Source organism: Typopeltis vanoorti, chromosome 13, assembly GCF_054136105.1.
Source record: "Typopeltis vanoorti isolate ZY-2024b chromosome 13, IOZ_Tvanoo_1.0, whole genome shotgun sequence".
NCBI lineage: Eukaryota > Metazoa > Arthropoda > Arachnida > Uropygi > Thelyphonidae > Typopeltis > Typopeltis vanoorti.
In genome coordinates, this window is record NC_143561.1 from 99,872,773 (window position 1) to 99,888,224 (window position 15,452).

Consider the following 15,452-nt stretch of genomic DNA (forward strand, 5'->3'; position numbering starts at 1 on the left):
ATTTTGTCTTTTTTGTTTCAGTCACCCCTATTATTTCAATCTGGTACGTATCCAATTCCTCAGCTAGCTCCGTTTCTTTACGATTCGGCCTTCTTCTGTTGACAGTATTGATCTTGGACTCTGGTGATGTTGAGTTGGGGTATGTTTCAGAATTTCATAACATCATAATTTAATAATAATTTATATTTAATAATAATAATTTCATAATATCATACTCTAAGGCAATAATCAATTTTATTGATTTTTACAACTGCCTGTTGCAAATTCATTAACTATAACCAAATAGGTAGGGTGGCATATGCTTCTTTCTTGGATGAATTTTCAATTTACCAAACATAACAAATCTAGGGACAGAAATCTGTTAAAAAAAAGTTCTATCTGTAGACAAAATGGGAAAATGCAAGATATCTTACATTTGATAACTAAGTTGTGCAAATTTATAAAAATTTGTGTCAGTAATGCAAAAATCAGAATTCTCTGTGAGATTGATTTTATATAGTTCATTTTTCTTTTATACACTAAGAAATGGTATTTAATAAATAAAAATAAGTAACACTGTACATCTGTCATTCTTATGCACACCTTCTATAGCAATATTCAAAGAATTTAACATGAAGGAATGCCAAGTGAACAGCATTTAAGATATGAAATGCTTGTGAATTACACAATATAACCACTCTCTTATTATGTGTCCTCAGTGTTAGTGTTCAGTTCAGTTCAGGCAGGCAGTTATTTCTATCTTCTCAGAGTCTAGTGAGACAGCTTGAACTCACCACCACTTGTTGAATGATAACCTGAGATGAACCATCCACACACCATGATACAGCTGTTCAAATGCTTACCATAATTTTATTCTTTATCTTCATTTTTGCACAAGAAACAGTAGAATCCTGTAAGAAAATAGACAATTTTTAAGTGTGGGGTCTCTCTTTCTCATACATACACAGACAGATATATATATATATATATATATATATATATATATATATATATTCATTTTTCTAAATTAACTGACTTAAAACCCGAGAATTATAACACACAATGACATTTATTTGAAAAAACGCAACATGTTTCGTCAAGAATGACTTCATCAGGCGATAAGAACATAGAAAGATATTAAAAGACACTTAAATTAACATTGACACACTCTAAAGCTATACAATTGTAAAGCCATAATATTCGACTGTAAATTACGGTTATTATGAGCTTGAACTACAGTCCGAGTAGTTCAAGCTCATAATAACATAATGGCAGGCAATCTCAAGTAGAGCAATGTGGGCAAATATGAGAATGGAGAACTGGAAAATGAGACTTATTTGTGCCTATGGGAGCACAGAAGGTTCTACTAAGGTAGAAGTGGAGGAATTTTTTGAGGCTTTCAAGAAAGAAACTGACACAATGAAAAAGGAAAAGGTAGTCCTTGTTGAGGATCTAAATAGCTGAGTGGGAAATGATTGTCAGACATACAAAAATATTTTGGGAAAATTTGGAGAAAAGAGCAAAGCTAATAATGATGGCAAATACTTGTTGGATTTCTGCTCAGGACATGGACTGGTTATTACTACATCCTTATATATATAAATAAATAAATAAATATAAATATATATATATATATATATATATAAATAAATAAATAAATAAATAAATATAAATATATATATATATATATATAAATAAATATATAAATATAAATATATAAATAAATAAATAAATATAAATATATATATATATATATATAAATAAATATATAAATATAAATATATAAATAAATAAATAAATATAAATATATATATATATATATATAAATAAATATATAAATATATATATATATATATAAATATATATATATATATATATATATATAAATATATAAATATATATATATATTTATATAAATATATATATATATATATATAAATATATATATATATATAAATATATATATTTATATAAATATATATATTTATATAAATATATATATTTATATATATATATATATAAATATAAATATATAAATATATATATTTATATATATATATATATATATATAAATAAATATATAAATATATATAAATAAATATATAAATATATATATATATATTTATATAAATATATATATATATATAAATATATATATATATATAAATATATATATATATATAAATATATATATTTATATATATATATATATATATAAATATATATATATATATAAATATATATATTTATATATATATATATATATATAAATATAAATATATAAATATATATATTTATATATATATATATATATATATATATATAAATATAAATATATAAGGATGGAGGAATCAATTTTAAACAACTACTGGAAAAGTCAGCTACTGGAACAAATCCTAAAATCCACCACAACTCAACATCGGCAGAGTTCGAGATCGGTACTATCAACATAAGAAGCCTAAATGGCAAAGAAATGGAGCTAGCTGAGGAATTGGATAAGTACCAAATCGACATAATAGGGGTGACTCAAACAAAAAAGGCAAAAACTGGTGAGATCTTTCTGAGCAATAAATACAAAATGTTATATTCAGGCACTGACACACAAGGAAAAGAAGCAGTAGCCATTGTATTCAACACTAAATACAAGGCTAATCTTCTTGAATGGCAGGCAATCTCAAGTAGAGCAATGTGGGCAAATATGAGAATGGAGAGCTGGACAATGAGACTTATTTGTGCCTATGGGTGCACAGAAGGTTCTACTAAGGTAGAAGTGGAGGAATTTTTTGAGGCTTTCAAGAAAGAAACTGACACAATGAAAAGGGAAAAGGTAGTCCTTGTTGAGGATCTAAATAGCTGAGTAGGAAATGATTGTCAGACATACAAAAATATTTTGGGAAAATTTGGAGAAAAGAGCAAAGCTAATAATGATGCAAATACTTCTTGGATTTCTGGTCAGGACATGGACTGGTTATTACTAACACAATGTTCCAACATAAAAATGTGCACAAATTCACATGGAGAGAAGAGGCAAGGAATAAGAAAGGGCTCATTGACTATGTTATTGTTGATAGTGATGTTTTCTCCCTGTTGTAGGATACCAGAGTGTACAGAGGATTTGAAATTGGAAGTGATCACTATTTAGTCTTGAGCAGGATAAAATTGAATTTCACATTGAAAAGAATAACATTGTAAGAAAGTTTTAAAGCGAATAAAAGTTGAGCAGCTCTCAGATGTGAACTGTAGACTAAAATACACAAACATATTTGAAGAAAAAAATGAAAGAGTTTGAGAACAGGAACCAAACCTTGGAGATTCAGTGGCAAGCCCTGAAGAAAACATTGATAGATTCAGACAGAGAGGCATGTGGTAAGGTTGTCTGCAAGAATAGAAAAATCAGAACTCCATGGTGGACACAGGAAGTTAAAGAGGCAATGAAGGAAAAGAAGAAAGCATATCAAAAGTTCCTGGCAAATAAGTCAGCGTGTACTCTTAGAGAATATAGAGACAAATGTTAGAAAGCAAAACATTGTGTAAAACTAGTTAAACAAAAGTCATGTGGAGACATTGGTAAGAACATGGAAAATAAATATCAAGAAGGTGGAAAGATATTCTGGAGGTTGTTGAAGAAGCTCAGAAATGGAGATAAGAGTGCTGTAAAAGGAATTAGAGATAAAGGTGACATGAAAATTGGAGAAAAAGATATCCTTGAAGTATAGAGTAATTACTTTGAAAAATTGCCAAATGAAACAAGTAGTGATACCACAGTGGTAAAAAACACTCAACAGGCATACAGTCAGGAATGTATATCCATACTTGAAGTAGAAAAAAGCATCAAAGGCTTGAAATGTGGAAAGGTAACAGGAGTAGATGATATTCGACCAGAAATTTGAAGTATGGTGGTATAAAAGTCTTCCAGTGGCTGCACTGCATAGTTCAGAAGGCCTAGACAGAAGGACGAATTCCCGATGATTGGAGTAGTGCTCTCATAGTACCCATATTTTAAAAGGGAAATAAAACTGAATGTGAGAATTACAGAGATATTTCCCTACTGAGTGTTCCTGATAAGATTTATGCAAGTATACTTAAGAAACGGTTGAGAAGAATTGTGGAAGAAAAGCTTGGTGAAGAAAAAGCTGGATTCAGGCCAAATAGAGGCTGTCAGGATCAGATCTTCACTTTACGACAAATAGTTGAGAAATCATGGGAATATAACAAAGATCTATATTTAAGTTTTGTCGATCTGGAAAAAGCATATGACAAGGTGCCAAGAGAGAAGCTATTCAATACGCTACATTTATATGGTGTCAATAGGGCATTATATCAAGCAATACTTAGTCTTTATTTGAGTTGTAAGTCAGCAGTTAGAATTGAAGGAAGTACAGGAAGATGGTTTAATGTTAAATCTGGTGTGAGACCCTCTGTTATTCATTATCTATATGGATCACATTATGAAGGAAAGTGGTATTAAACATGATATCAAAATTGGAGATGTTAATGTCAGCTCTTTGCTTTATGTAGACGATGTGATACGTCTAAATAAATCTGCTACAAGTCTGCAAGATTACCTGACTAAATTGAATAACTGTTGTAATAGATATGGTATGAAGGTCAGCAGTAAAAAGACAAAGCAATGAAAATAGGCAGAATCGTTGAAAATGTCAATTGCATTGTGAACGGAAAACCAGTGGAACAAGTAAAACATTTCAGCTACTTTCGCACGATTTTTAGTGAAGATGGTAAATTAAATATGGAAATAGACAACAGAATCAACAAAGCTGGTATGGTAGGAAGTCAACTGAATACATTTATATGGAATAAGAGAGAAATTAGTTGGAACACTAAATTAGCTATATACAAGACAATGTTCAAACCAGTTTAACTTATGGATCTGAGAGCTGGGTCAGAAGTAAAACACTTGACCAAAGACTAGAGACTGCAGAAAGATTAGAGGCATGAACAGATGGCATCAATGGCAGTGTCATATTAAAAACGAGGATATTATTCTACAATACAGCAGCAGAAGCAGGGATGAAGGAGGAGGAAAAGAAACTTGTTCTTTGGTTTTGGAGTTGCACTGTGACATGATGTTTGGTGCCATTTGCACATGTTTCGACAGATTTAGCAGAGAGTAGAGGAATTATTGATGCCATTTCATATGAACATTTACCATGGAAATATTTATAGACGATACATACACTGCAAAAACCCAATGCCTGTATTAAAGTGGGTGGAGTGAGTTGGTGAGAGATGGGTTATTAATCAATCTGATTGCCGTCTTCTGTATTGAAGAAAGTATTTTTTGTCAATACAGTGGCTCTTAGGGGCTCCACTCCAAATGTAAAAGAAGTATTCAATAACCAGGCAGATTTGTATAAGGTTAACAACTGTTTGGAGGTGAAGTAATGCCTTGAGCAAAAGAGAAATCCTAATTTTCTGGAAGCTGAAGAGGCATTGGTTGTGATGTGTTTATGCCAGTAGAGGTTTGATGTCAGTGATTCCAAGAAGAGAAATCTCATATCTTGGTTAGAGATTTGAGTGTTATCGAGTTAATACCGAAAGAAAATGTTTTTTGTTTTATTTTTTGGAGGGGGGGAGGATGAGGCAGAACTGTGTTTTGTTATTGCTGAAATTGACTAGGTTATCTGAAGTCCACTGGAAGATGTTTTGGAGATCAGAAATGAGAGCAATGGATGTAGATGTTCTGTAAGTTGAGGGGATTTGTGTAATGTAAAGTTTTTCTAAATGAAAGGGAAGGCAATGTGCTGTCATCTGCAATATTGTGCCCTGGGTTAGTAGTCAACTAAAGTAAGTCAATGATATAATAGAACCTTGTGGAACCCCAGTGTTAGATGAATAGTGAGAGGATAAGGAACCATCACACATAGTGTGCATCCAGTCAGAAAGCTGGCCCAATTGCAAAAGTCATGGACCAAAAGATGGGAGCTTGCTTAACAGGCTTTTTGCCATACCTGATCAAAAGTTTTGGAGAAAATCAAGTGCAACCACTTGAGATTCATCAAACTTCTAAATATTTGTCCAGAGATGAATGACATATATGAGTACATCTACTGTTTATCAGCAGCAGGTGGAATCCATACTTGCAGTCATTTATTAGCTAGGTCTTAAAGGTAGTGGAGGGGGGATCAGATATTGATGGTTTTCTCCATTACTTTAGAGAGGACTGAAGTGAGAGAAACTGGGCAATAGTTTGATGGTAGTGGAATAGGTTGAAATAGGTCAAGTTGGCATAACTCAATTTCCAGGAAATTTAGTTAGAAATATATACATGTTTACACAAGAATAATGTTTAATTTGCCAAATATTTCGGTCTGAATATTACAGACCATCTTCAGTGGCTACATAGGAATAGTTTTAAAAAACAAGGTGGAATACAAACAATTGATCATTCACAAATAGAATGAGCCGCGTGATGTCATATCACTAAGTATTAGAAGAGTAAACATTTTTAAAGTCATAATTAAAGATATTAATTCAGAAATTCATATAATAATCTTAAATAACATTAGACTAATATAGGGAATTTACAAAAATAAAAAATAATAATAATAATAAATAAAAAAATTAATGTGTTATCCTGATTAAACTTTCCCAAAATTTTGATATAGATGTACAGTCATTACAATTCAAGTTAGGACGTTGAAGTAAGGCCTCCACACTTTCTTTAAATAAACATTCAAATTTGTAGTGACATCTGTGTAGGAGGAGTGTCTTGGACCAAAGGATGTTGTGGCTTGTTTCTAATCCATGCTGAGCTAATCCAGATTTCTCGGGTTTGTTGTGTTGAATTGATGCTCTTGAATTCTTTTTTCTATAGAATGTCCAGTTTGTCCAAAGTAGGAAAGATTGCAATTACAAGGAACTTGATACACACCAGGTAGAGACAAGGTTGAGTGTTTATCTTTAGATGAAGGAAAATGGGTGGATAATTTGTTAATAGGTGTATAAGTGGCTGTTAAATCATATTTTTTTAGAATTCTTGAAATTGGTTCTGAAATCCCAGAAATGTAAGGAATTGAAACTCGATGTATTGAATCTTTGCTGTTCTGTGTTGGATTGTAAGAATCGAAAAGATGTTGTGTACTCTTTTCGGAGAAGCCATTTAGTTTCATGTGATGTTTAATAGTCGAAAGTTCTGGACAAAAGTCATGAAAAGCTTTCTTCTCCTTCTGAAAAGAAAGCTATACATTCCTTAAGAAACAACAGTCACCTCATCATTACTATAGCTGATAAAGGGAAAGCAAAAGTAATTATAGACTCTTCAAACTATAGAAGAAAACTTTCCCTTTTACTTTGAGATCGCTCAACATACCAAGAACTCAATTATGATCCAACCAACAGACAACTAAAGAAATTAAATTCCCTGCTAGATGAGGTCATAAGTTTGGATGTAGACACTATTGAAAGACAAAAAACTCATTTTGCAAGGCCTCCTAGGTTTTATGGTCTACCTAAAATACACAACACAGATATTCCTCTTTGCCCTATAGTGGATTGTATTGATTCTCCTACTTATCGCATAGCCAAATATCTATCTAAATTATTGAAATCACACATTCGCAACTCACGCTCTTTTTTGAAAAACTCTTCTGATTTCTTAAAGAAATTGAAAAAAATCACTTTACAACCTACAGATCTTATGGTTATCTTTGATATAGAATCTTTATATACGAATGTACCTCTCAAAGAGACTTTATAATTACTTGCTGACATCTTCCCACAAGATATTATAAAGTTATTTGATTACGTAATGCACTCTGGATATTTCTTATGTCAAAAGAAATTTTACAACCAAGTGGAAGGAACAGCCATGGGAAGTCCACTCTCTCCTGCTCTTGCCAACTTTTATTTAGAACATCTAGAAGTCCTGTTCTCATCTATATTCCCTCAACCATCCTTTTGGGTTAGATATACATAGACGACATCTTTGCTGTATGGCCTCACAACAGAGACTCCTTACCTTCCTTTTTAAGCAGTATCAATTCCTTACATCCTCGTATAAAGTTTACCATGGAGATTGAAAAAGACAACAAGTTATAATTTTTCGACGTCCTTCTCATCCATTCACCTTCAGATATTCTTACAACAACAGTTTACAGAAAACCAACTTTCACAGGTCGTTATATTCTCAACGAATCTGCTCATCATCCTTGTCAAAAAACAGGAATCATGAAATGTTTTATCCGACGAGCCAAAACTAACTGTTCCACTTCTCATTTATTACAGAAAGAACTTTTGACTATCAAACATCACATGAAACTAAATGGCTTCTCCGAAAAGAGTACACAACATCTTTTCAATTCTTACAATCCAACACAGAACAGCAAAGATTCAATACGTCGAGTTTCAATTCCTTACATTTCCGGGATTTCAGAACCAATTTCAAGAATTCTAAAAAAAAAATATGATTTAACAGCCACTTATACACCTATTAACAAATTATCCACCCATTTTCCTTCATCTAAAGATAAACGCTCAACCTTGTCTCTACCTGGTGTGTATCAAGTTCTTTGTAATTGTAATCTTTCCTACTTTGGACAAACTGGACGTTCTATAGAAAAAAGAATTCAAGAGCATTAATCATCAATTCAACACAACAAACCAGAGAAATCTGGATTAGCTCAGCATGGATTAGAAAAAAGCCACAACATCCTTTGATCCAAGACTCTCCTTCTAGACAGATGTCACTACAAATTTGAACATTTATTTAAAGAAAGTGTGGAGGCCTTACTTCAATGTCTTAACTTGAATCATAATGACTGTATATCTATATATCAAAATTGTGGGAAAGTTTAATCAGGATAACATATTAATTTTTTTTTTGTTGTTGTAAATTTCCTGTATTAATGTTATTTAAGATTATTATATGAATTTCTGAATTAATATCTTTAATTATGACTTTAAAAATGTTTACTCTTCTAATACTTAGCGATATGACATCACGTGGCTCATTCAATTTGTGAATGATCAATTGTTCGTATTCCACCTTGTTTTTTAAAACTATTCCTATGTAGCCACTGAAGATGGTCTGTAATATTCAGACCGAAATATTTGGCAAATGAAACATTCTTGTGTAAACATGCATATATTTCTAATCATTATGTCACAAGTATTGTTAGGAAATTTAGTTACGTTCAACCTATTCATGTTCAGGATAAGAGAGCATAAACAAGTGACATAGGAAAGGAGTTCAGTTCTAGTGCAGAAGACTTTATGGTGTCTAATATGGATAATATTTGTCTGATCTCTTTCTGTCAAAAGAATAGAGGAAGCATTGAGTATTATGTATCTGGTATGGTTTGGGAGCATTTACCATAATCAGTTACTCGTGCATAGGAGGTAAAGTGTGAAGCCAGGAGACTGGCTTTTTCTGTGGGTAACAGGAGTGGGAGTAGTGTTGGACAAAAATTACAACAAATTGTTTTGGCAAGAGATCAAAAGGCTTAATTGCCATTTGGACAAGATGCAAGTTTCCTGTTTTTTTGCTCTGTCAAACTCTGTTTTGGAAGCACTGATAATTTCCTTGCAGCTGTTTTAGACTTGAGCATAAGTGTTACAGGAAGGTGGAGTTCTGGATGAAAGCCAGTTGTGGTATGCTTGGTTTTTTGCTTGTACATCATTGGCATGCTTTTCTGGAAACCCAAGGCTTAGTTAGGGGATGGCAATTTAAAGTAGCGTTGGGAATGTGTGTTTTCATACAAGGATTACTTTCAGTGGCATGTTCAGTGCATATGTTTGGATTGGAAAGATGAAAAGAATAGTTCAACCATGGGAATAGATCACAGGGGTCATCCCCCTTAGCACTGTTATAATGCTAGACTACTCTTGTGTGAAAGTGGCTGCGTGAGCATTGTTCCATGGGAGAGGATATGAGCACCAGAGTGTTTATGAGTGGTTAGGGTTATCTGGTGAACAATTTGTGTAAGGTCATTAGTGATGGCAAATGTCTCAGCATCTCTACCCGCTTGGTCTACGCAACTGGAGGAGGAGGAGAAATCAGTTGGCATTAAGAACATTAAAATCTCCTAAAAGGATGATTTCGTTGTTAGGGAGGGAGGACTGGAGAAGATCACTGTTTAAGGAGAGGAAGGTAAAGCGCTTAGAGTGGTTGGTGGCATTAAAAGATTGATAGAGAAGCAAATGGATTTGACTGAACAGAGCATGATTTTTAACCAAAAAAAAAAAAAAAAAAGTCAAAGAAAGCAATTCTAGGTTGGATGCTCTGGCATGGTATGTCAGAGCAGATATATATGCACAGACATCACCTTTGGAAGGAGTCAAAAAGTGTGTAGTTAGGAAAGCTTAGATGAGTAGCACTTGGGGGGGGGGGGGATTGGGGTTTCTGCCACGAAGAGTAGATGGAGTTGGTAGAATGGAGATGTAGTGTAGATGGAGTTGAGGGTGCATATGTTGGTAAAATAAATACAAAAGGCTCTGTGGAGCATATATTTGACCACATAGGTAATGTACATTTCTCATTTCCCATGCAATGCCTGCATACTGGTTTCCACAGCATTACATTTAAACAGCATTACTTGATTTCTGCACCAAATTTTTTTGTTTGTAGTTGATGATCCAACTGTCATCACCATTTTGGCATTTTTCTTCTAGTTGATGTCATTGTTCTCTCCAAGCAAGCATTATGCTGGGCCGAGCTCGTATGCACAATTGGGAGGAGGATAATTCCATTGCATAAAGAAAAAAATCCAAGACAGAAAATTATACAGAAAAGTAGCTCTGAAATGGTGGTTAAGGTATTGGAAAATTTAGTCAAGGCTCAAATTCAACAATGGTGAATAAGATACAAGGAAGATCACAGCTTTGTGAAAGGTAGGTCTTGCCTTCGTTTCTCAGTCTCACTTTCTATAATAAATGACAGGCATGTCAGATAACAGAAATGGCTACACTACTTTACTGCACAGAAGACTATTACATAAACTGAAACAAGTAGTGATTGATAAGAAGTTGGATGATAGATATCAGAGAGAGCAGTATTTGGTGGAGAAGATTCTAAGAGGATTCCCAGCATACAAAGTATGGTTTGCCACAGGGCTCCATACTTTGTATGCTGGGAATGATTTGAAGTGGGATTATCCAAATTGTTGATAACATGGAAAAGGATAATGGTTGCCAGATCAACCTTTCAATGTTCACTTTGGAGTGAAGCTCATAGCATGAAACTAATCAAATCAATTTCTTTCTGCTCCTTTTTAATTAAGAAATTTATTCAAGATAGCAAAATTTCTCAAATTACCTTGGTTTAGTTCATTTCATATTCTTTTCTTTCTTCGTTTCAAGCGCACCTTAACACTGGGGACCGTTATCTAATTATAAATTTAAACAGTTTATAGTTATAAAAATTTTAGAGAGTTATATTTTTCCATCAAGTAAACATATTTTAAGAGTTTAAACATATCATATTGACATGATAATTTCAACAACAAAAAAAAGCTTACCAAAAAAATGCAGAATATTTTGCATTATAATTATACAATATATGGAAAAATAATTACAAATGTCAAGTATGCTAGAGAAGCAACACAAATCAATTTGTGCATTTAATATATCAGTTAATATCAAATTACATTATATGCTACATTTATGCTAATGTTGTTATTATTCATTAAACTTACTTATCAAATGAAGTGTAATTTTTCTCAAATAAGCAGCATACTGTTTAAAAGTGATATTCATTATATAATCAATTTACTTGTTAACTAAGAATAACATAATGAGACTGTCGTAGATACTTTTTCTTTACCATGAGATACAAATTTGGGGTGGGAAGGGAAGAGATATTTCAAAATCATTTGAAATATATGCACACATTCTAAATAGATTCAAAATTGTGAGTTTCTAGGAAATATGCAAAAATTCAACTTCTGTAAAAAGTATCAATGTATCCCAATTAATCCCAAGCATTGCATTACAGTCAGTGCACCTTTGTTGTCAACACCTAGGTGTAAATCTAATCCATAAGACAGCATGAAAATTCATAAAGACCTTTTTAACTAAAAGTGCATTAGGTGGTATCAGTTTTTGGCAGAAAAACTATGGAGATATATTTCTAAAGAAACTATGGTTACAATACATACCAGCTGCATTCCAGAATGTCCATATTGAAATTTTTATAATCATTTTAATATTTTAATAGAAAATTTAGAAAAAGTTCAGGTTTCATGTACTCATCAATATGTAGATTTTCTAGATAATAAAGCAACTTTTTTACAATCAAAAAATTTTAAATGCAACTTTAATAGCAGAAACCAACTGAGCTATGGGTATATCATTTTATGAATCAAAATTAAAAGTTTATTTTCCACTTGGTTAGAGTATAATAAATTTAGTTTAATCCTTTATCCAAGTGTGAGCAAACAAAGCAATTCCTATAGGTAGAGATGACCTGCTAATGCTTCTGCCTGATATCTCCACTTGGGCCTGGCTCCCACTGAAGAGACCTCAATAAAGGTCGAAACTAGTCTGGGTAGTGGCCCTTCCCTTAATGCATAACATTAGACATATCCGCAAGGAGATGTGTTTTGCATTATAGGAGATACTGAGATAGGAGTGTTGGTAGCTTGCTCCACCTTTGCAACGAGTTGCCCTGGTGTGTACCACCTTAACCCAGTCCTGAAGATACTTTCAGGCGCAAACTTTGTTTGCTCACACTTGGATAAAGGATTAAACTAAATTTATTATAATCAAAATTAAGTTTACAAGAAGCTACTTGGCTATAACAAGTCATTGGACCTAATATTAAAACAGAGGATGTTATAGATCCATCCATATTAAATCCCTTTGGCTTTACATTTCAGGAGAGAATATTAATATTGTGAGTAATAACATTGAGTAATCACTGCAGAGTATGTGTCCAACCTGGAGGTTGGAAGTAGTCCAGTTTAGTCTGTGAGAATGGTACTCAAAAACATCAAACCATCAAAGACATTAGCAAAGATGCACAGATTCAAAAATCCATAGCCATGAATTCTAATTAACACCCACACCTTAGTGTTAAACTAGCGACTAGAGAATATTCACATCTTATATGGGATACAAACTGGGGTCTTTTTCACATTGTTACTGAAAGTCAAATGTCACATTGTCTGACACTACTACAGGGAAACAATCCAGATAATTCAAAAGATTATACTCACTGTAGCTATAAAATTTAGGAATTTGCCTATCAGTGCCTATGGTAAGATTTGCACAAGCAGTTTTAAAAGAGGTTAAGCAAGATGAAGAAAAAGATGACATAATACAAATAACATTTGGCTCTCACTATAGCAATAATATTGCTATAGTGAGAGCCAATTTATCAAACAATTCAAGAGTGAAGCTTCACAGATACAGTGTATGTACAAGACAGTGAACAACAATAACTAACTATGGAAAAGATCTGGCCTTGTTCTCATAGAATCAATGCTATTATAGCTTACTATTCCAAACAATAAAAACCAAAACCAGAATAGCAAACTGAATTTCCTCACAAATGAAGATGCCATCACACCATAAAATAAAACTGACTGCAGTAATCCTGTGGGAAGTACTGCATAAAAATTGCGTTTTGTGTTAAAATTAGAAAATAAAATAAAGGAGAAAATATTGGGAAACAGAGCAAAGGAAAAGAATAAATCTTAATTGACAGATTCAAAGGATTGGCAGGAACATACATAAAGTACACAAAATGACAATCTGAAAAAGTAAAAATGAAAACAGTAATGGGTGACATAAAAAAGAAAAGAAAAAAAAATAGAAGAGTATTATATTATAAAAATGAAAATCTAGGAATTAACATTTAAATTTAAAATGTCACATTAGTTTAAATTAATTTATTTACCTGAAGTCTTCATAAGGAAGTAAATATGTATGGTCTGTACTATTAATATCAAAAATGACTTAAAAATTTTGTATAAATTCTGTGCAATTACAAAGTCTGTCAACTTGATAAGTGGTTACCTCCACTTACAAAGAGGGAAGGGAAATGACACAAATTATAAACAGCTGGCCTTCAGCCATGGGAGAGGGGGGGGGGGTATGATCCAATTATTCCACTCTTCTTGCATGTGATCTTTAAATGGTTTGTTCAAGCAATGTCCAGTAGTTGCAATACAGAAGTTAAACCACCTGGTATAACAGCAATTTTTGTGCTATTTTTTCCTAGAAAACTTTTAGTATTCTCAGTTAAATGACTATGAAACATATCCCATACTAATAAACTGCATTTCTTCATTATACCGCCTGGTCGCATGTTCCATACATTATTTAGCCATAATTTCACACCATTTTCATCCACCCATTCCTTTTTGTGAAAATGTACAAAAACACCTAAAGAAAGAACATTTTTTCTTTGGCAATTTTTTAAAATATCTTCTTTCTTTCTTTCTTGGTTATGTTAAACTTTCTTGCAGCAGCACAGTTATTAGTTTGCTTTGCCATTTCAATTACCCTTATTTTAAATCGAGCTTCATACTTTCTCCGTTTTGTTGCTGGTTCCATGATTTTAAATGATAACAATTTTAATAATCCTAAAAAATTTTTAAAAAATGCAAAATTAATAATTAATTCAAACTGGAGCTAATCACTTTTAATTAGGGTAATTCAAAAAAAATAACAGATATGTATAGATATAAAAAGAATGGATATAACAACAATACCTAACGTTGCATTAATACAAGAAAGAAGAAACTGGGTCTTATACAACCGACATAAGCTTAAAACCTAAAAATAGCCTAAAATTACCTCATGGTCACTTTCGCCAAATGGTGGATGATTTGACACCTCATTGATAATTACATCCTCCGATGAGATGACCAAATCCAAGACCCTTAATCCTCGTGTGCCCTCTGTTACATACTCTCTGAGGTAGTTATCCCTCAAAAACTCAAGAAACTCATTTTCTTTACTTCCAGTTGCTATCTCTTCATTCCAGTCTATATTGCCATAATTAAAATCACCCATAATGATCACCCTTTTCTTATTTGCTTGGCTTATTTGACTATACATTTCACTATCACCACCATCCACATTACCAGGTCTATAACAACATCCCACCAAGTATTTGATTCTATTCACCTCTATCTCACACCATACTGCCTCAAAACCACTGGCCCTATTTCCCTCTTGCATCTCTACTTTGTATAGACATAACTCTTTCTCTATCATCAATAGCACTCCCCCTCCCTTTTTACACCTCCTATCCTCACGAAACACATCATACCTTTCCATCTCTATTCCTGTCAGGATGTCGTCCTCATCTAACCATGTCTCACTTATTCCGACAATCTCTGGGTACACAGACGCAATTAGTGCAACCATTTCATCCGCCCTGTTTCTTATACTTCTGGCATTAGTATGCACACACACAACAACTCATTTCTGGATCTACAGCTAGTTCCACTGATACCACTCACTTGATGTGATCTCTCCATGCTGGACTGGGGCCATTTCCCTTTCTG

General features: G+C 32.8%; 1 protein-coding gene across 1 annotated transcript in view; it reads right to left on the minus strand.

The window, feature by feature from the left end:
- Nucleotides 1–215: 215 nt before the first annotated feature.
- LOC150100410 (uncharacterized) overlaps nucleotides 216–15,452 on the minus strand; it is a 52,452-nt gene continuing 37,215 nt past the window's right edge. Inside the window, exons 5-6 of the mRNA XM_090402976.1 lie at nucleotides 11,252–11,321; nucleotides 216–890 (exon numbers count right to left, since the gene is read on the minus strand). Of these exons, the coding sequence (XP_090259102.1) occupies nucleotides 11,268–11,321 (54 nt within the window). The 3' untranslated portion in view covers nucleotides 216–890; nucleotides 11,252–11,267. The remainder of the gene's footprint in view (nucleotides 891–11,251; nucleotides 11,322–15,452) is intronic.